The sequence below is a fragment of the Prionailurus bengalensis genome, chromosome A2, assembly GCF_016509475.1.
Source record: "Prionailurus bengalensis isolate Pbe53 chromosome A2, Fcat_Pben_1.1_paternal_pri, whole genome shotgun sequence".
In the NCBI taxonomy this organism is placed as follows: domain Eukaryota; kingdom Metazoa; phylum Chordata; class Mammalia; order Carnivora; family Felidae; genus Prionailurus; species Prionailurus bengalensis.
The window spans coordinates 16,508,084-16,529,218 of NC_057348.1; the positions used below are offsets into that span (position 1 = coordinate 16,508,084).

At 60.1% G+C, this 21,135-nt stretch overlaps 1 protein-coding gene across 2 annotated transcripts; it reads right to left on the reverse strand.

Annotated features, from left to right (window-relative positions):
* Positions 1-1,947: 1,947 nt before the first annotated feature.
* On the reverse strand, positions 1,948-7,408 carry MYL3 (myosin light chain 3). Of its 2 annotated transcripts, none has more exons than XM_043587254.1 (7): positions 7,203-7,408; positions 4,927-4,954; positions 4,645-4,794; positions 3,679-3,852; positions 2,515-2,592; positions 2,350-2,392; positions 1,948-2,235 (listed from the first exon to the last, which is right to left on the reverse strand). In XM_043587254.1, exons 1-6 carry the CDS (start codon positions 7,332-7,334, stop codon positions 2,364-2,366), a joined length of 591 nt encoding a protein of 196 aa, XP_043443189.1. In that variant the 5' UTR covers positions 7,335-7,408; the 3' UTR covers positions 1,948-2,235; positions 2,350-2,363. The 2 variants fall into 2 exon arrangements, with proteins under 2 accessions (XP_043443189.1, XP_043443187.1); XM_043587252.1 differs by having other exon boundaries at positions 1,948-2,166; positions 7,203-7,407.
* Between the last annotated feature and the right edge of the window lie 13,727 nt (positions 7,409-21,135).

Sequence of the window (21,135 nt, forward strand, 5' to 3'; positions counted from 1 at the left end):
CAGCCAGGTCACGATCTCGCGGTCCGGGAGTTCGAGCCCCGCGTCGGGCTCTGGGCTGATGGCTCAGGGCCTGGAGCCTGTTTCCGATTCTGTGTCTCCCTCTCTCTCTGCCCCTCCCTCTCCCCCATTCATGCTCTGTCTCTCTCTGTCCCAAAAATAAATAAACGTTGAAAAAAAAATTTTTTTAAATAATAATAATTTTAGAGAGAAAGAGTGCCCGTGCAGGAAAGAAGGGCAGAGGGAGAGAGAGAACCTTTGGGGCCCCATCCCAAGACCCTGGGATCACGACCTGAGCCGAAATCAAGAGTCAGACGCTCAACCGACTGAGCCACCCAGGCGCCCCAAGTCTTGCCCATCGCTGAGGCAGGTTATTAATTATTTTGCTGTTGAGTCGTAGAGATCCTTTATATATTCTGGGTATTATCTCCTCTTTTTTTAAGTCGTTGTCCAACTATTACCTTCTCCGATCATCACCGGCCTCATTATTTAACATGTCAACCCCCTCCTAGCTCTTACACATGTGCACGCACGTGCACACACACACACACACACACGCACACACCACAAAGCCTCTTCCCCACTCTGGGTCCCTCCTCAGCCTTTATCACGTGTTGACACACTTTATGATCGGTGGCTTTGCGAGCTCCACGGGGCAGAGGCTTTGACACTTTCTCCACAACGGTGTTCCCGGGGCCTAGGCGAGAGCCTGGCAAACAGTCGGTGCTCAATAAACTCTGAGAAAATGGAAGGAAGATGAGTGAGGCTCCTGCACACTCACCCCCTCATACATACTGTCTCACACGCGCTGCGGGCGCACTCCCCACATGCGCTTACACTGACAACCCCAGCGCACTTGCAGACAGGACCCCCACCACACCACACCCTCACGCAGCGACTCACACAGCCACAGGCTCACCTCACGTGCTGACGCACTCACATGCACAGGAGGCCATGCAAATGCACCCTGATGGAGCTGCCCTGACCTCCTGGGTCCTCCTGGCCTGCGGGCTGTTTCCTACCCTGTGTGGCCCACTCCTCACTCTGAGCCCCTGATCTCCCCCACACCCCCGGTCTCTAGGGCCCCCAGCCTCTCTGCAGGGCATTGCTTTTCCTCCCGATCAAAACCATGTGGATCACCTCCTCCAGGAAGTCTCCCCTCACACTCCCCACTGAACCCCAAGGGGAGGGGAGGAGCCCTGGCCCCAAGCAGGGTGTGGGCAACGGGACGGGGTTTGTAGGCCGTGTATGTACCTCCCCCTGTCATTTCAGGGACTGTACACTTATCTGCTGCTGAGAAGCCCAGGGCTGGGGAACCCACCAGGGAGCCCGGATACTGCCCCAGTAAGGCCTCTTCCTCTGGCCTACAGCCACAACACAGGCAGAGTGCCTCAGTTTCCCCATCTGAGTCAGGCAGGGGTCTAAGGCCCCTTCCATTCTGATAGCCTGGAAACAAAGTCAGCTCCTGCCCTGCCATCCATTCCCAATGTGACTCAGTGTGACTGCTCTGGGCCTCAGTTTCCCCACCTGCGACATGGGCGGCCCTGGGCCCATGCCCCGTGACTCCCCGATTACTGGTGGTGGGAGGAGACAGTGCAGACACCCCAGTGGCATCCCTGTGTTGGGGGCTACAGCACAGCTCCCACCTCCAGAGGGGAGAGGGGGAGGAGGAGAGAGCAAGAGCAAGGGGTGGGGGGCACCCGGGCCTCTTCCAGCTCAGCCCTACTCCTACCGGTGTCCCTGGACGCAGGCGCAGAGGATTTGGGCACACCGGACAGGATAGTTTGAAGGGGAGGAAGGAGGCAGGATCTCAGCATGACTGCTCTCATTTTGTCCAGGGCTAACCATGTGGGGCTCACACATATTACAGAAGTCAACCAAAGGGCCACAGAGGGGAAAGAAGGAAGGAGGGAGAGAGGGAAGGAAGAAAGGAATGAATGAGGAAGAAAGGAAGGACAGAAGCCGTTTATTCATGAAGCCCCTGGGGTGAAGACAGAGAGGCACAGCTCATAGAGGGAGATGACAGGCACACGGAGATCTGCAGGGCGGTGCGGAGGGAGCTGGTGTAGGAGCCTCGATGCCCTCCCTTGCTCCCCACAACTCCAGGCCACTGGTGTCAGCGCTGAGAGTGGGGGATGAGCGGTCCCCAGCATGGCCTCCCTGGGCTCCCTGAGAGCAAAGGCGGTCACTGGTTACAGAGGACAGGGCGGAGCGAGGCAGCAGGATGCCAACTGAGAACTGGAGTTGGTGGGGATGGGGAGGTGGCGATAAGGGATCCGGATGACAGCGCGTGAGGCCATCTCTGCTCTCAGCAGAGGCCGCAGCTGGTTTGGAAAGAAGTGGGGGTCTCACCTGCGATGGGAGGCTCAGCTGGCCATGATGTGCTTCACGAATGCTGGAAGGAAGGGGAGAGAGAGTGAGTGGCAGGGCTCAAGCACTGGGTAGCCAAGGGTGGGAGCCTAGGGTGCCAGTCCCCACCCCCGACCCCCCACCGGCTCCTGGCCTGCTGAGCAGCACCTTCGTAGTTGATGCAGCCATTGGAGTCTTCCTGCCCCGCCATCAATTTCTCCACCTCATCTTCCGTCAGCCTCTCACCTGGCGGGGCGGGAGGCTGAGTCAGCACCCCCGGAAGGTGCGAAGGGTGCGGGGACCCCCTGAGCCCCTCTGGGTGGTGGGTCTGCCTCCCTAGTGCTCCCACACCTCACTTTGGCACGGCCATCCCGGCTCACAAGGCCTCGGCCATCACCCCCATTTCTGAGTCCAGGGGAATCAGTGACAAGTCAAAAACGGTGGAACCTGGGGTGCAGGCCTGGTGCCTCCTCCAAGCCTGGGCTCTGTCCTTAAAAAGCCAGCTTGGCGTTCAAGTCACCAGCACGCACTGTCCTCTTTTTTCGACGGGCTGCTGGGGGTCCTCCCATCACGAGGAGGCCAGCCCCACCATGTCCCCAGAAGCAGTTCTCCAGGGCGGCCTCTTGAGGCTCGAGGAAGGGCCCGTGGGGTGAAGCTGAGGGCCTTGAGGGGTGATGGTGGAGGAGACCAAGAGACAACATCTCTGTTCTCCAGACAAGTCTGCCACGCTCCTGCCTCTGGGTTTTGTGTGCTGTGTGGGTTCCCTCACTGTGGTGGGGGGCGACCTCCTACCCCCAGCCACACACACAACCCAGAGACCAGCACAGGGCTAAACACGCAGTAGGAGTTCAGTCAACGTTTGGTACGGGGAAAAGCTGCTTTGAGCAGACATAGTAGGTGCTCAATAAACATTTGCTGTACAAAAAAGCTTCTTTGAGAAGGGGGTGCCCCTGCCAGCCAGATGATGGGGGTCTGGATGTCCAAGAGGCAGGCGCCTAACCTACTGGGCCACTTAGTTGCCGTGTCCCTGGAATGTGACCTCAAGACCACGAACACCGGGACTGAGTTGATCCTGCTAGATATGCCATACTGCCCTACCCTGTCCCCAGAGCTGTCCTCAGTCCCCTGGGGTTCTGTGAGCTGCACCAACACATTCTCTTCCTCCCTACCTAAGTCTCTAAATTCCCCACATTGCTGTCACCTGCCATAGAGGCCTCTTGACTGTCACTCTCTCCATTTCAGACATGAGACACAGGCTCGCCTGGTGACGAGTGGTTTCTCCCAGGATGCCCCGCGAGGGAGGAGTAGGGGTGAGGAGGACGCGGCCCTCACCTAGAGTGGCCAGCACGTGGCGGAGCTCGGCACCCATGACAGTGCCATTGCCCTCTTTGTCGAAGACCCGCAGCCCCTCCACAAAGTCCTCATAGGTGCCTGTGTCCTTGTTCTTGGCAATGTGCTGGAGCATGGGCAGGAAGGTGTCAAAGTCCATCATCTTGGTGTTAAGCTCTGTGGAGAGATGGTCCTTGGTCCCACGCTCTGAGGGGCGGGATGGGCACACCCTTCCGCTGTCCCTTATGGTGAAGGGCTGTGGCCCTCACACAGTCCCAAAGCACTCTCTACACCCGTTAGCCATTCACAAAGCACTTCACCATCACGAGGCACTTCACAGTCAACGGAGAAATGCACTGTTTACATAATCCTTTGCTGTCCACAAGGATGGTTGGCTGCAGTGCTCTGTCTAGCGCCTCTGCTCTCCTTTGGGGAAACCCTCCTAGATAGTGTCATTTTCTAATAGACCCCACCCTCCCCACAACCTGTGATTGGCCAGCAGATTGGCCAGGGGCCAATCAGAGACCTTCCCTGGGACTTTTGAACCTGGGGAGAGGGCTTAAGTCTCACTCTTCCTGGTGGCAAAGTAGGCAAACCTCTCTGGCAAAAACGGTGAGGGAATCTGGGGCCCGGAGCCTCAGAGAGACGTGGAGGAGACAAGGAAGGGCCACTGAGCAGAGGGTGGCCAAGGCTGGGTGCCCCCCCACCCCCGGCCGCCCTCACACCAGCCGCTGCAGCTCATTTGCACTGTCAGTTTCCTATCTGGCGAATCAGCGTGGGGCCAGATGGCCCAGCAAACTCACTGCTTGTTGCCCCGTCGGCATCGCCTGAGACCAGCTCAGTGTCCTCATCCAGACAATGGGAAGATGTCAGGAGAGCGCAGAGCAGGGAGGGTCCCACGTTGTCCCACCACAGATGGCGCCCCCCCCCTGCGGCCTCCCCCGGGGCCTGGCACTCACGCATACCAACCTTCTTGCTTCGGTCTCCCCAGGACGCGGAGCACCTCGGCCTGCGTAGGGTTCTGGCCCAGCGCCCGCAGGACATCCCCGCACTGCCCGTATGTGATCTTCATCTCACACTTGGGTGTGCGGTCGAACAGCATGAAGGCTTCCTTGAACTCTGCCAGGAGAGGGCGTGAACCGGGGACACGCCCAGGGTCAGCCTACCCCACTCAGGCCGCGCTGGCAGGACTCTCAGGCTGGGGACCCTGGGCCCCACCCTGCCGCCCTCGGGCTCAAGACCCTCACTCACCTTCAATCTGCTCCGGTGTAAACTCGATCTGAAAGGAGACCCCAAAGATTCTGAGTGCCTGGCTCAGAGGATGGGACCAGGCCTCCTCCCAGGCACTTCCAGGGGCACAACCCAGGCCTCAGCCTCTTGGCTACCCGACTTGTCCCCGTTCCAGCACCCACAACCTCCTGCATCGACCCTGGCACCTTCCTGCCTCCTTCCCCCTCCTGACCTGTTAGAACGAGGGCCTTCAGTCTGCATGTGCTCAGACCCTGATGGCGGTGGGGGGAGGGGGCGGGGGGCCGCATCTGGGGAAGAGGTGAGAAGGCTGGCCTGGTGCCCTGAGTCCCCAGCTCAGCCTAGGCCTTACCTGTCACCCCTGGTCCTGGACAGAGGTGTCCGAAGCCACAAGATTTGATCAGACTGGCTTTGCCCCCACCCCCGGCAGGCCTGGGGGCCCAACGGGCAGGACCATCCACAGGAGAGAGACGGGAGGCCTCATCTCCTTGTGGAGGGTGACAGGAGGGGGAAGGGGGAAGGTACAGGCCAGATCGTTTCTGTCAGCATGAGAGCATATCCACAGGAATGCACGCGTGTGTGTGAGAGAGATGCACGTGTGTGTATTCACACACGTGTGTGCATCTGCAAGTGTTTACATGCACCTGTCCCGCACAGGGCCCTCAAGGCTAGGCACTGTCACTCACATGGCCCCGCTCTACAATGGGGTCTTACCCACCCCTTCCATAAGCCGGAGGCCACCCCCACCGAAGCAGAGCATGGGGCCAGGGGGGTGTGGGTGAGTGTTTGCTGAGGCCACATCAGAGCCACCTGAGGTCAGGAGGCCTCCTGGGACCTGGTTTCCCCCTCCTCACCCGATACCAGGTCTATTTTTATCACGGCAGTCACTCGCCCCAAGGTCAAGGTCGCAGGAGGGAAAGGAGCTTGGGGGAGGGGGCGTGACTGGCACCTCTTCCACCGCTGCTCCCTGGGAGCCCCACCGACCTCCACCTCCACGGCACACATCAGCGCAGAGGAACCCTGCCACCTTGTCGTGCTTGTCCCCACCCAGTGCTGGGAAGAACAAGTTGTTGCTCCCTGCCCCCTGCGAGCTCTCTCAGCACCAGGAAGCCTGCTGACATTAGGCTGCCTGGCCTCCTGGCAAAGCCTCCTGCCCTTCACTGGCCAGCCCGAGGGGCTCCCTACACCCTCCTCTAGGAGGGGAGTCTGTGCCCACCGCAGATCCGGGGAGACTGGACAACGCCACCTTGGGCCTGGAGTGGTCGGACCTCAGCAGGGGGCCTGTGGGACACGAGTTTGGACACAGGGGGTGGCTGGGGCTCAGGGAGCCAACTCCAAAGAGCGCTTTCTGTGAACAGTTCCTGGTAGCCTGCAAGGAAGGTTTATTACCCCATTTCACATCTGGGGAAACCGAGCCCCAGAGCAGTGAACAGGAGGGAACAATGTTGGGATTTGAACCCGGGTCTTGAGGGACAAGGTAGGCGCCCCGGGAAGGGCTCACAAACGGGAGACGGTTCTGTGCAGTTGGGCCACAGGTCTGGCTGGACAGGCAGGAGCTGTGTAGGGCTGGGGGAGCTCCACAGGGCAGGGTGGCAGTGACCGGTGGCCAGCCACGAACAGGGGACAGGCAGGACACGGGGGATGTGCCACTATGCAAATACCACAGGTGGGAGTCATGGCTCTCCCTCCAAGTTTAGACTCTGAGAAAGAATCTCTGGTTCCACTGGTCATGGCTCCAAGACCAATTTCCTACATGATCTACTCAGCCTGTGCCTCAGCTTCCCTACCTAAAAGCTGAGGCTTGACTAAGTCTGGGGCTCGGCCACTCTAGTAGGGGTGAGTGTGACCCAGCCCGGGCAGGGACCTCACCTCCTCATCCTCTCCCCCCAGGCCACCCTGGGGGACTTGGCGTGGACGTGAGACCCCGCTGCTAGACAAGGAAGATCCCTACTTGGCCACAGGGTTGGGTCCAGGCAGCTCCAGGATTCCCCAAGGATGTGAGGTCCAGGGACAAGGGCAAGAGACAGTTTCCAGAGCCACCAAAAGACTTGCTCTTCGGCGGCACTGGGGGAGTCCTGCCTGATGTCTGACAACCATCCCTCCTGCTGCAGCCCTCCGGATGTCTGAAAGCCCCCAGGGCCTGTCTGACCTCTGCGTGGAGGCTTCCAGGGTCCGCTCAGCGCTCACTTTCTAGAGTCTGGCCTGCCACTGAGTAGGTCCACTCTGGGATCCACTGACTTGCCCCATCCTTCCTGCTGAAACCCAGCTCCCACACCCACCTTGATTTTGGAGGCATCAAACTCCACTTCCTTGGGGCGCTCGGGCTCGGGTGCAGGTGCGGGCGCTGGCGCGGGAGCCGCCTTGGCTGCTTTGGCATCGTCCTTCTTGGGGTCTGGCTTTTTGGGGGCCATGGGAGCTGTAAGCACAGAGACGGATGTGGAGAGATGGCAAGCAGAGAGCAGGGTAGGTGAGGCTCCCAGGCCTGGCCTTTATCCTGTCCGGACACCTCCTGACCCCAGTCCCCCCCACCCCCACAGTGCACAATAGGGACAGGGCCATAAAAGGACATTGGCTAAGCTCAGGGGCTATTTCGGGGCCTGGGGAGGGCATTGTTCGGGCTCAGGAATGGGTGGGGAAGAGGGAGGGCCCTCCCTTCCTCCCAATCACCTGTTGGGGAGAGGGAGGGGGAGGAGAGGACCGAAGCCACTGCTCAACACACCACTCACCCTCAAATGCACACGCACCCATAGGCACAGCAACCCTGATGCCCCTCGGCAAGTCAATACACTGAACAGGACCCGAAGGCTGGACCGGAGCGTGTTGTGTCGGGAGCAGAAGGGCTGTGATCACCTAAGGGCGCCTCTTGAGTTAAATTTCCCATCTGTGCACCGAATTCCTGTGTGTGTGTGTGTGTGTGTGTGCGCGCACGCGCGCACATGTGGCTGTTTGTGTGTGTATGTCTGTCTACGGTGGGAGGCGTGTATCTGTGTGTGTTGTCCAGGTGTCTTCATGTTTGGCGGGGGAGGTCCTCGTGTGCGCCTCTGTGTCTCATGGGGAACGGCCCGTGCCCATCTCCGTGTTGGCTCTGCGGGTCTGTCGGGGTGTTTATACGTACGCACATGTCTGTGTGTATCTCTGTGAGCGTGTCTGTGAGTGTCACTTCCGTGTGTTTGTGTCTGGGTGTTTATAAGTATCTGTGTGTGTCTGCTCAAGGCTCGCAGGCAGCTGCGGCCCCGGGCGGGGCGGGGGGGGGGGGGGAACTCCGGGAAGGCCCCAAGTGGCAACGGAATGTGCTGCTCCCTCGAGCACAGTTCAGCAGCCCAGCGGCCCCCACTGCCTCCTTCCTTGGCACCCGGCTGGCCCCTCGCCAGCTCCTGTTTCACCTCACTTCCCATCGCCTCTCCCCCCACCGCCCTCTGCCTGTGGACCACTTTATGCATGCCTCTGAGGGACCTCAGGGAGCCAAGCGAGATTTGCAACCCCCCCCCCCCCGGCCCCGGCACCCACCCCATGCCCAGGTCTCATCAGAGGGCAGTGACAGAGGGCAGCCTGGCCAGGCCACCACTTGGGAAAGCGGGGGGGGGGGGGGTGGTGGGAAGGCTGAGCTGGCATGAGGCCCCTCCCGGCCCAGAACTGTGAGAGTGGGGACATCTTGTGAGCACATTGGGCTCCCTCCCTCTGTGCCGGGGGTGGGAAGGAGGTGCTCCTTGTTATTTTTAAGTGCCCGGAGCCTTTGATAGAAACTTCAGAGGCAATGCCTCACCCATCCAGACCCCAGGGGGGATTCCTGGGTGTGGAGAGGGGCTGGGGCTGGAGCCTGGGGGGGGGGGGAGATTCACAGGGGCCTCCCCCTGGGGTCCCCCCACCGTCTACCTGCTGAGCCCAGGTCGCTCTGATCCTGTCACTCGTCCTCACCAAGAGGGGTAGAGCAGTGGGACAGACGGGGCCGGGTCCCCCCCCCCAAGCTGGAACACAGGAAATGCCTCCCCTCATCTGGAGGACAGAACACCCCACATCTGGAAATCTGACAACATCCGGTGCTGGGGGGGGGGGGCAAGTTTTTCACTTTCCTTCCAGATGTTTGGCAAAAGTATTGAGAAAAAAAGGGGTGGGGGGAGGGTCCACAGAGACAAGCCAGAAATACCACAAGAGAAGACAGCCAGAGGAGGACACACAGAGAGAGAGGCTCTTGGGCGGCCCCACTGCCAAGGCCCGATGGCCCTCAAGACAACTGACTCTGGATGTCCCACGGGGACTCCAGCCACCCACAGGCACAACCAGTGAGACACTACCCAGTCCCCTTTCACTCATGATGGGTGAAACCAAGACCCAGGGCAGAGGACACACTCAGGGTCACCCAGACTTCTGATCTCATTCCTTTCGTCCACACATAACTGCCATCTCTCAGAAACCACTTGACACCAGCTTGAACAGGGGTAGGTGAGTGACATAGGGCTCCTGACCGGCAGCTGTCAGGTCCGTGCTACGGGGTGGGACAGGCTGATGCAGCCAGCCGGAGCCACACTGCACCACGTCCTCTGCTTGGGAGAACGTCGGGGGGGAGGGGGGCCTCTGTCCCCTTCCTTCATGCACAGGGCAGGTGCGGTCCTGCAGTGGGGACATTGTGCACAGAGCCACCTTCCACTGCCTCCCGAAGGCTTAGACGGAGGCAGGGGCCAGGTCTTTGACTGCTGAGCTCTGGTTCCTGGGAGCCACAGCATCCCCAGGGCTCACCCTGCGGGACCTCTCTCAACCTCAAGCTAATCCCCAGCCCCCAGCAGGGGCTCTGCAGGGATCAGCCTCCTCCATTGCCAGCAGGACAGGCTGTTGAGGCCAGAAGCAAAGCAGGGGGTGGGATGGTGGGCAGGCAGGTGAGCAGTAAGGAGGGCCACTCTAAGGTTTGGCTCTCCAATCTCTCTCCCAGGTCCCAGCCTGAGCTCTGTGTCCCTTAGGAAGGACAGCCTGCAGGCAAGATCCTGGCAGGGCCTGTGGGGTCTGGAGAGCCTGGCTCTTACCCCTCCGGTGCCCCCAGCCCCGGTGTCTGAGTGGTGACCGGTCTGATGCAGACTCACAGGTACTACAGTCCAGAGCCTTCTGGGGGCAACTACCTTGCCCCCCTCTCTCTCCAGCCAAGGGGAATGCTGGGGAAGATATGGGCCCTAACTTCTGAGGGGCCCATGGATAGAGGCAGAAGACCTCTGGCCACACTGGCCTCCTTCTCGGTTATTTCCAGCCCGCATACCTTTTGCATAGGCTGTTTCCTCCCCTCGTCTGGGACCCTGGCCATGGCTTGCTCCTTGTCATCCCCTGATCTCAGTGATATGTCACCTCCTCTGTGAAGCCTTCTCAGACTACCCTGGACCTGCTCCTTCTGCCTTGTCTCTCACTCAGATTCCCCATCGCGGTGCACCCTAAAACGAGCCTGTTTCTTTGTTGTTTTGTCTCTTATGTGGATTCCCGCCCTCCCCCCCATCCCATGAGGGTCAGCTGGCACGGAGGAAATTTTGTTCTTTCACATCTGTATATTCCCAGAGTCTACGACAGAGCCTGGTACACAGTAGGCACTCAATAAATGTCGGATGAGCAGATGTCCCAAAACATCTCAGTTTTACCCATTTCTCACACGGGGACTGGGACCTATTGCTAAACTCCACCCATGGGGTGGTGTCAGGGGAGATTGAGGAGGGGGGATTGGCTGGAAGACTGGTAGGAGCCTGGGTCGCTGCAAGGGGCACCTCAGGACAGGAGTACAGTCAGCAGCTGCAGCCACCTCAGCCCAGGCCCGCGCCGTCTGCCACTCCCACCCACTGGCTGGGATTCCTGTCACTAGTCTGAAGAAACACTGTGACCCCGTTCTATAGGCAGTGACTTGACCATGAAGACCAGCCAGCAGGGGGCGTAAAAGGGATAGAAACCAGCCAACCCCCAGGACCCAGGATCCCGAACCAGAACCCAGAATCCAGAACTGGAACCTGGAACCCCAAGCCCCGACTCCGGTTTCAAATCTCAGGATCTGAACCCCAAAACTAGAACCTGGAACCCAGAGCCCAGCACCTGACCCCACTCCGGAGACCTAGACTTTAAAACCCGGCATCCCAAACCCAGACCCTCAATCCAGACTCCAGACCCAAGACCCCAGGCCAAGGAGCAGGACTCTCAACCCAGAGTCCGGACCCAGGACTCAAGACCCAGGACCCAGGACTGTCAACCCAGACCCCGGACCCAGGACCCAGGACCCAGGACCCAGGACCCAGGACCCAGGACAGGGGCTTGCTGGCTCCCCAGAGTGGCACTGCCGACATCTCTGTGTAGACAAGGGCGGGGAAGGGGGGAGGGTAAACGCTTGGCAAACAGCAGGGGTGAGTGCTTGGCAGACCTTCCTGTAATGTTCAGAGGGGCATGAGGAATGTCCCTCATCCTGTCAGAGCCAATTCGGGGAGCTCAGAATATGGTGGCCACGTGGAGAGGGTGGTGGAGGGTGACGGGAGGGAGGGATGGACAAGGCCTGGCTGTCCTTTGGGCTCAGGAGCCAGAGACAGGGAAGGAGGGTCGGGCTCTTGTCCCCCTGGCCGCAGGCTCCACAGGCCGTCCTGGCCCGCCCCAGCCCGCCCCTCCTGGCCTGAGGCCTCTGGGCTGGGACGCAGGCCCACACTTCCCGGAGGAGTCGAGAACGCGGCCTGGGCCAGACCCAGAGCCTTAGAAGTAGGTCAAATGTTGCTGTGCAGCAGGTCCTGGGGACCCCGTCCAGGCGTGGGCAAGCCCACAGGCAGCAGCTCACCCACCAGGGCACCCGTGTGCATCCACATAGACGTGAACCCACCACCACGTGTTGGGTGCCCATAAGCACAGACCCCACGCAGGGCCCCCGGTCCCTGCTCAGCTGCACAGATGGGGGCACTGAGGCCCCCCCCAGAGGGGCAGCAGCTGCCCAGCAACTCTGGCCAGAGGTGGCACGAGGCAGACACGAGGACCAGGAGGACAGGAATTTCTGCACCATTCCACGGCCCTGGAGCCTTGGGTGAAACTCTGACTCCAAAGAGGACTTCCCAGCAGGGCTGCTATGCCACCAACAGGATGTGGCCTGCTTCCCGGAGCATAGCCCCAGGCCTTGAAAGACGGGAAGGAGTGGCCAAGGGGGAAGCAGGAGACTCTGTACGCTCTTGTGACCCAGGCTGGTCCTGGCTTCTCTGGGCCTCAGTTTCCCCATCTGTACAATGGCCATGGTGGGGCGAGGTGACAGTCACTGCCCCAGAGTCCCAGTCCATCCTCACCACCCCCACACCACACACAGACAACTCTGTCCTCGGCAGGCCAAACACAACCCTCAGGCCCCTCCCTCTGCCCACTGTGCTGACGGGGACCAGATGCTCCAACCTTGTGGTTCTGGGGTGGGGGTGGCAGGACCCAGCGGGCTGGCAGGCAAGCCCTGGGTTTGGCCCAGGGACCTATAATCAGCTCCTGCCCCTCTGATCCCTGCCCAGGACTGACGCTTGGGGCTGTGGTGTCCTGGCCGGCTGTGGCCACGGCCGCTATATTTGGGAGCCCAATTGAGCATGAGGGAGGGGTGGGCAGGCAGGAGCCTCCAGGGACCAGCGCCTCGTGGGAGGACAGACTGGGGGACTGTTGGCCAGGCTTGGTCCGTTACAGAAGGAGGGCAGAGCCCTGACTTTAGGGGCCCGGTGTGAGGGGCGTGCTCTGCTCTCAGAGGCCTGGCCTGGGGGGCATCGGTCTTGCCCTCTGCAACTGGTCCGAGGAGGTAGATTGGAAACGGGTCTGAGAATACCGAACCCCTTATTTAGTCCAAAGAGTCAGACTGCAAGTTGGGGCCGGGCATCCTGAGTGTGTGGGAAAGGGGTAGGGGCTGACAAGGGTGAATGGGAGTGGGAAGGCTCTCCGGGGGTGAGTTTGGGGCTAGAGGGGTCTCAGATGGAAGGGACGGGAAGAGGGGTACCCCTGAGCCGAGCCAAGGAATGGAGAAAGCAAGGCCTGAGGCAGGGGTCCGAAGGAACGGGGCCAGGTGCCGCCCAGTCCCTCGCCAGCATGGCCTGCGGCCTCCCTGAACTGCCCTGGACATTCCCGCCGCTGGGCCAAACCCTGTACCCTCCCACCAGCAGTTTCCCAAAGAGCAAATATTTATTGTCCTTGGAAGAAAAAAAAAGAGTCCCCTTTTAGGATCGGGGTCTGGGAACTGGTACTGAGGCTTGCAGGGGCTCGGCGGCGGCCCCAGATGACCAGAGGCCCCACCTAGACAGGCTGAGGGTGGAAGGAACCCGGCCTCGGAGGACAGGGGTCGTGGCTGCCCCGGGCTGCGGGGTGGGGGCTTTGCCCAGGCCCATTTCCCCAAGGCTTCCCCAGAACAGGTCTGAGGGTGGACAGACACTGTCACCGTGGCAGGAGGTGTGGACGCATGCGTGCAGATGTGTGCCATCTCGTGTGCTCACGCGTGTCGCGAGAGGCCGTGACCACACGCGTGTATGAGTGTGTCTGGGGGCGTCCCTCTGTGAGCCTGTTCATCTGCTGGCACGGGGCAGGGTGGGGGCATGTGGACACAACCTCTGTTGAATGGCCAATTCAGTCAAAAATGAGAGTAAATTTAGCAGGGGGAAAAAAAAAACCCGTCAGTCAGACGAGGAGTCTGAATTGGGCGGTTGTTTGACTGGATGGACCGACTGTCTCAGGCAAACAGTCCCTGCTGGCTGGGAGGGGGAACAGGCCCCCCCCCCGACTCCGTGCCCATGCAGGCATGGGGGGAAACTGGAGGTGGGGACCCCCACTGACCGCAGCAGAGACGTGACACGGGGACTGAGACAGAGATGGGGACGGATTCAGAGACAGGGCAGGGAGGGTTGTGAGGCAAGCCAGAGACAAAGAGAGAACCCAGGGTGGGAGCAGCTTCCCAGGGCCACCAGACGAGGTGCGCGCGCACCGGGCCCTCAGCTGGGAGCCGGGATACGGCAGGTTCGGCCTCACCCGCGAGCAGCCCAGAGTGGACAGGAAAGGGGCCCCAGACCAGGGTGCGGGAAGAGAGCGCGGCCACGGGCGGCCGTGACAGCGGGGGTGGTGGCGGGAATGTAGGCAGCGCAGGGTTCAGCGATGGCGGTGGCGGAGGTGACGGCAGGAGGGTGACTAGGGGGTGACGGTGGTGATGGCAGAAGAGGCAATGGTGACCTGGAGGGCCTCCCTCCCCGTCCCCTTGCACACGCCACCTAGTTGTGGTGGCCCCACCAGACCCACACACTCCACCCAGCACCAGCTGTGTCCTTATGCCTCCAGTGGCCACACAAACACCCTCTGTGGCCCAGGGTGTGGAACTGCATAAAAATGGCCCAAGCCCCCAGCCAGGAATAGTTAGGGTCAATTCCGGTACCTGCCTCTGCAGATATTTATATATCCGCCCCACCTACCCTGTCTAAAACACAACTCACTCACACACACACACACACACACACACTCAGAAATACCATAGTCAGGCTAACCTGCTCTTGCTGTGAGTCCCTGTCTGTCTGGAAATACTCACTGGGCCCTAGACACTTCCCACACCACCTGGTCCTTTTCCACCAACGCCAGGGCCAACAGGAATCACACGGAAGGGTGTATGTGCGCACACGCACACACGTCCCGTCCACGGGGGCTTGCACCAAGAGCAACCACGCTCCCATGCGCACACCTGTAAACATAAATCCTCACACAATATAGATGCGTTTGCACAAATGTTTATACACATGTGTACATGCCTGTCGCACGCATATGCACACACACTCGTGTGCCTCCGCATGCACGCACACCTAGCACATCACACCTCTGAGCTCACTGGAACAGAAAGAGTTCTGGGTGGGAATTAGGAGCAGCGAGAAGGAGGAGAGATCAGGGAAATCGGGGAACCACAGCAGGCCTGCCTGATGAGGTCTGGGAGATCATGTGAGCACACATGAGTGTGAGTGTGTGTGTGTGTGTGTGTGTGTGTGCGTCCAGGTGTTTGGGACCTTTTCACTGCCTCCTCCCTGGCCCCCACCCCCACCCTTGTTCACAGAGGGAAAATAGAGGCCAGGGCACAGCAGCTGGGCCTGGGGAGGTCAGCGCCCCCAGGTTTGGGGCTCTCAGGCCTTAGCATCTGTGTTATTCTTGGCAAACCCAGGCCAGATAAGCACGGGGGTCAGAGCTCGGCTCTCGTGGGAAAGGACTCTCTGGAAGTCTCCCGACCCATTCCTTTCCCAGAACCTGGACCCCAGAGCAGGCAGGGGTGAGGGCAAAGGGAAAGAGCAATGGCCGAGGGACAGGCAAGTCCTCATCAGGCTGGCCTTGAGGGCCAGGGTGGGAGAACACAGCAGGTTCAGACACTCACAGATGCCCAGGAATGTGGAGTGACCCCCTCAAACCAGCCCAGGGATGCCCAAGTGCACAGCCGGAGCACAAGGAGAGGGGCAATGCCAGGCACCCAGCTCTCTGCAGAGGCGGGACTTGAGCCCCTCTGCTCCAGGGGGCTTCATGAGGTTTGGAGCCAGGGCTAGTGGAAAAGCTATTTTGGGGAGATGGTTGGGATGTTAGGGGACACGAAAGCATCATGCCCCATCCAAAGCAGATGATGAGGTGCTGGTCCTGGGATTAGTTATCTGCTCCTGGTGTCATCACTGACTCCTGGAGCCTCTTCCCTCCAGAGACCTCTGGGTACACACTGGCAGGATGGGGCGGGGTCTTGGGTCAGCTCAAAAGGCAAGCAGTGTCCCCAGCATAGTCAGATCGGGGCATGCTCGGCCCGAGTCTCCTCCGTTCCCCACTTGCACCAACTTCTGCCCACCCCCCCACCCCCGCACAGGTCTCAGTCCCTAGCAGAAGGCTGAAGCTTCTCTGCTGGAGCTTAGAGCTCAGAGCCGAGTCATCAAGGGAACAATCAGCTGGAATTCTGCACAACTATAGGGCTCGTCCAAGGCTGCAGATAAGCGAGAGGCACTGGGGGCTTCCTGCGCCCCCTGCCCTCAAAGAGCCTTGCCTGATGGCAAACCCCGCCCCTCTGAAGAGGGGTTCTGCCTTCAGGAGTTCTGGTCAGAGGGGATAAGCGGGCCGCTCCCACAGCCCACCCCCATCAGCACGCTCTCTCCCCGGCCTGGCCTCTACTGGCTGCAGCAGTCTGGGGTCAACAACCACGAAGAGACTCATTGATTGCGGCTGCCAAGAGCACTCGCCACCTCCGGCCCCCGCTTGCCTGACCTTGGGGTCCAGAGAGAGGGCATGCCAGTCTCCCCACCCCCATCACCCCACTGAGGACAGCAGCCACAGGGACAGCCGGGTTGGCCTGCACTGGAGGACTGGGGCGGCCCCTCCCTGCAGTCCCCCAGCCTCCCAGGTTTCAGTCTCCCCTTTGGGTTTTGGGCTCCAGTCACCCTCAGCTTGATGCTTGGGCTGCTCCCTGATTTGCTAAGAACTCTCCATTGGACGGGTTCAGTTTCATACGGCTCCCTGGAGGAGAACTTTCCAACACTGCATGACAGGGACTTGTCCAGGGGCCAGAGGAGGACCCCTCTGAGATCCTGGGATTCCCTTCCTCCCCGTGGGGAAACTGAGGATCAGGAAGGGAAGGCCTTCCCCGTAGCAGATGAGAGATGAGAGGGGACAAGAAGGAGCACAGTGTTCAAAGTCTAAAGCTCCAGCCACTAAACCCCGTCCTGCAGAGATACAGGACAAGATGATGGTTTTTTTCTACCACGGAGGACGCAGCAGGACAGAGATGACCCAGTCCCTGCCCTCATGGGCTCACTGTCTCTTAGGATATGGCAAGAATCAGGAGAGTGAGGTCCCATTCTCCTGGGGAGTGGGGGGGCAGGGGCAGATCCAGGAAGACCTCGGAGAAAAAGGGACATTAGAAGAGCATAGGAGAGCCTCCCAGCCGAGAAGGGAGGGCAAGTCAGACTGGAAGAAGCAGGGGCCAAGGTGAGAGCTCACTGAGGGTTCAGGCAACGGGAACCCCAGTCCAGGGGGGCTAACAGGGAAGTAGCTCCTGGAAGCAAAGCAAAGCCTCCGCATCTGGGGGCCCAGCCGAACACACAGTAAGCTCTCAAGTGCTGGGGACTGAGTGATCTGATCCAGGAGGCCACAGGAAGGCATTTGAGCAGAGGAGTGGCCCCATCAGGGCTGAGCTTACAGAACAATTCCTTTCTCTCTCCTCCAACTTCTTTCTTTGCTAGGTCATCACTCCCTTATCCCCCTGGGCCCCTCAATAGCCCCGTGTGGTTATGCTTGAATCAGAACAGCGGTGCGGAGCACTGAGTGGGAGAGGCAGGGCTTCCCTCCACGTGGGGCCCAGCTCAGCTCACTAGGCCAGGAATGGTTCCTGGGGTTTCGAGCGGGGACAGGACATGCTGGATGGCCCAGGGGTCAGCATGCCTGCTCCCTGCCTCTGCATCCCCGATACGGCTCAGGAAGGCGGGAAGGAAAGGGGTGCAGTGGGGGTCCAGGACCTCTGCTTTCCACCTGGGAAGTGAGGCTTGAGCTTTTCGTTCACTCCAGAAGAGGCAGAGGTGCCCCAGAGATAGAGCAGTGGGCCGGAGCAGGCAGGGGCTCCGTATGTGACTTTGAGCAGCCCTCCCTGGGTCCAAGCAGCTGCTGGAGCCCTTCCAGCTCTGGGGAAGTTTCTGATGTGTGCACAGTCACTCTCCTGTTATCTCTGGAATCTCCTCCGAGGTGGGGACCCACTGGTCCCCAGTCAGGACCCTTCAGCCTCTCCCACAGCCAGCGGGGTCCTGGGTGTTGGGAAGACCTGGGTACTTGGTCTGAATGAGCTTGATGACCTCTGGCACGCCACTGCCCCTCTCTGGACATCGTTCTCCCACACACGGTTTTATAAACTTCCCCAAGTGCTTCCTCTTTCTGGCCAGTTCAGCCAACGTCCACGGCGCCTCTGGGCCAGGCTCTGTGCCGGGTGCTGGATGGCCGGACAGACACAGTCTGGTCCCAGCCCAAGATGTTCCCAGTGTCATTGCCAGCTCATTGCTTCACCCGGCTAGTGTTCTCCGAGGCAGGAGAGGAAACTGAGGCCCAGAGAGATGGCCCCGCCGTCCTCAAATGGCCCAGCCTGACCAAGGACCACCCACAGAGAGCACCCCTCCAGTCCAAGCAGGGCCCAGTATCAAGACCTAGGGGTCCCCGACCCTAGATCTCCCCACCATAACCCCCAGCCAGGACCCCGTGTCTGAGCTAACCCCCTTATTTCTGTGTCTTCCTTCCTGGCCCCCTGTCCCTCCAAACCGCAGGGCCCAGCCGGCCTCTGGAACGCGTGCCCAGGACCTCGGTGATATTTTGAGTTTAAGAAAACTTTGCAGTCGGCAGGAGCTCTTAAAAGTTATAAATAGCAGCAGCGGGAGCCCATGCTGGGAGAGGCGGAAACACGTGTCAAACACGCCTGGGAGGGGGGTATTCCGAGGCACAGACACCCCCCCTCTCTAGGGACCCACCAAGCTTCAGGGGATTTTACAACCACTGGAGTGGGAAGTCACACCCCACCCGGAAGGCGTCTGGGAAAGGAGACTCCATTCTAGTCCCGCCTCCCCCACCAGGGTCCCAGAAGTTTGGCCAGGTTGCCCAGGCATGTGAGGACGCTGTTGAAAGGCATCTGGGGTGGGAGGGCTTGCTCCTACCCTGCCCTTTCCATCACCAGGTCCCTACCCAGATGCCCAGCATGGGAACCCTAAGGGCTTAACCCCAGCCAATGATGGCAGGGGTGCGGAGGGGGTGAGAGCTGGTAAGCCTGGAATGAGGAAGGGACTATTCCAAGGTCACACGGCAGCTGGGTGGAATTTAGACCCCCAAGCCACAGTTCTTCCCACCTAACAAATACTGCTGCTGCCTCCCTTCCATTTCAAGGGACCAGGGGACAATATTTGACCCCATCCGACTAAAGCGGAGTTGGAAGCCTGAAGACAGTGTGAGGCATGAGCTATCCCCGTCCTCACCTGGGGGTGGACGGACCCTGGAGCCTCATTCCTTAACGCCCCAACCAATCCTCACGCTTCCACTTCTGATGGAGACCCTCTGTTGAACAGATGAGGACCTGTGTGCTGGAGAGAACAAGGGTCCCCCTCCACCGCTGTAGGATGTGCACCCACGCCCGCCCCAAGGCCAGGTGTGGGGTCTCAGGTTTGCCTTGAAGGCCATGGGCTTTGAGGACATGCTCTCAGAAGCCTGGCGTGATGGGACACAGCCTCTAAAGCCCCCTCGATTTTCTCAACTGCTCTGCAACACTCATGGGCAGGAACCATTACTCCAGCGTACAGGTCAGGAAACTGAGGCTTGTCCAAGGCCACCCCCAGGCCTGCCTCACCCACGCCCCACCTGCTGCCCATGGCCCCCAGCAGGTCCGGGGGCGGTAGCCAGTCCTGGCGTCCAGGCGCTCTGAACCTCAGGGAGCCCCAAAGGGTTTATGGGGCTCCTGATGAATGGGCCTGTTGAGCTCAGAGGGGGCCGGGCCCGAGTAAACATGACTGGGTCTGAGCTGCCATTCTCCCTTGCCTCCTTCCCGAGGACCCAGGACCAAAATACAACTTCCTGTCCCCGGAGCTGAGGGCCAGACTCGCCCCTCAGAGCCCTGGACTGGGGCTCACTGGAGGAGCACAGCCAGGCCTGCACAGGCGGCCCCCAAGGGGAGAGAGGTCTTCAGGTTTCCAGATTCATAGATTCCAAGCCCTGAGTGCCTGCACACTTTGTGGAGCCCCTTCAAGCCTTGAACTGGCCTGTGAATGACAGATCAGGAAACCAAGGCAGGAAGGGGACCCACAGGTCAGGGCAGAACAGGCCCCAGCCTCCCACTGCCCTGGCCAGAGAGAGTGGGAACAGCAGGAAGAGCAGAGGGGCGTGCGGGGCTCAGAGGAGGGAGAGGCTCCATGAGTGGAGAGTCAGGCAGCAGCAAGCTTGACAGAGGCCAGAGGAAAACTGACCTGCAAAGCTGAAATCTGGTCCCCATTGTGCACCCAGGTATCCCCCTTGGTGCTGCGCTCCTAGGAGCAGCCCAGCACCGGGGGGCAGGAGCCCCATAAACCCTAATTTGTCATCGTCTCACTCCAGGCCCCTGGCCATCCTGGTCTACCCCCTCAGCCTCATTTCCCCCACCCGGAGGCCAGGTATGGACAAGCTCTCTACCTCCCTCTCCAGCCTGTGAACTAGAAAGTGCTCTGGAAACTGTAAATTGTGGTGTCCTCCCCAGGAGCCTGGAAGACCTGGGGAAGGGTCTCCCCTGAGGATGGGGGCCCCCAGGAACGTGCCCCAGCTGCTGGGGTTGGTCTGGGGCCAGCCACCTCACGTGCCAGGCGCTGGGGGCTACTGCTGGAATGTGCTGAGAGGCAGCAGCCACGTGAATCATTACACCTCGTCAGGCTCAGCCTGGGACTTCCAGACACAAACCAGCTCAGGCTGGGCTCAGGCAGAAGGGCAGCCTCCAGCCAGGGTCTCCGGGTGCAGGAGCGAGGCTCCAGGGTCTTGCATGGCCTCTTCCACCCCATCTGTCCACGTCCTCGCTCTCGGTGTCGTGACCCAGCCCTGGTTCCGTCACAGCTCACTCCACCGAACCACACAGGAAGGTCATCCTGTCCACAACCCTGCCTCCGTAACAGCATAAGCAGACCCTGAGCCTGAGTGGCACTGGCTGGTTTCATGCCAAGAACCCACATTCCAGTGGGCAAGGAGTCACAGACGGAGCGGCTACGGGGCTGCAGGATTAGGACAAGGGCTGGGTGGAATGAGTGTCCCCACGTGTCACCTGCCTGAAGAGCACTGAGCGCCCAGTGCTGAGAGGCGAGGCCTTCTCAGGTCTGTTTTTCTGCCTGTGAGCTAGGTATAAACTACCCGTAGCCTCCATCTGATTCCTTCAGGTGCCAAAGACTTTAACGAAGTCACTCAGAGGGGCTCTGCTCATACCTCACGGTGCCCTGAAATTTCTGACACATGGAAAAGGCCAGGAGAGGCAGACAGGGACACCAGAACAGACGGAAGAAGAGTTAGCCAGAGAGAGGCTCGGAAGGGCAAGGGGAGGACCGCCGTGTCACATCCACACCTGAAGGGCTGGGCTGGCCTGTGTCACACCCATGGAGGTGGGGGAGGGCCCAGTTCAGGGCACGGAACACAGGTACACTTGGACCTCCCTCTGCTCCCCCACCAGGCGTCTGGGACAAAGTCCTGGGCTGGTGCAGGGCTTGGTAAAAAATAATTAATTTTTCTTTTCAAGCGAAA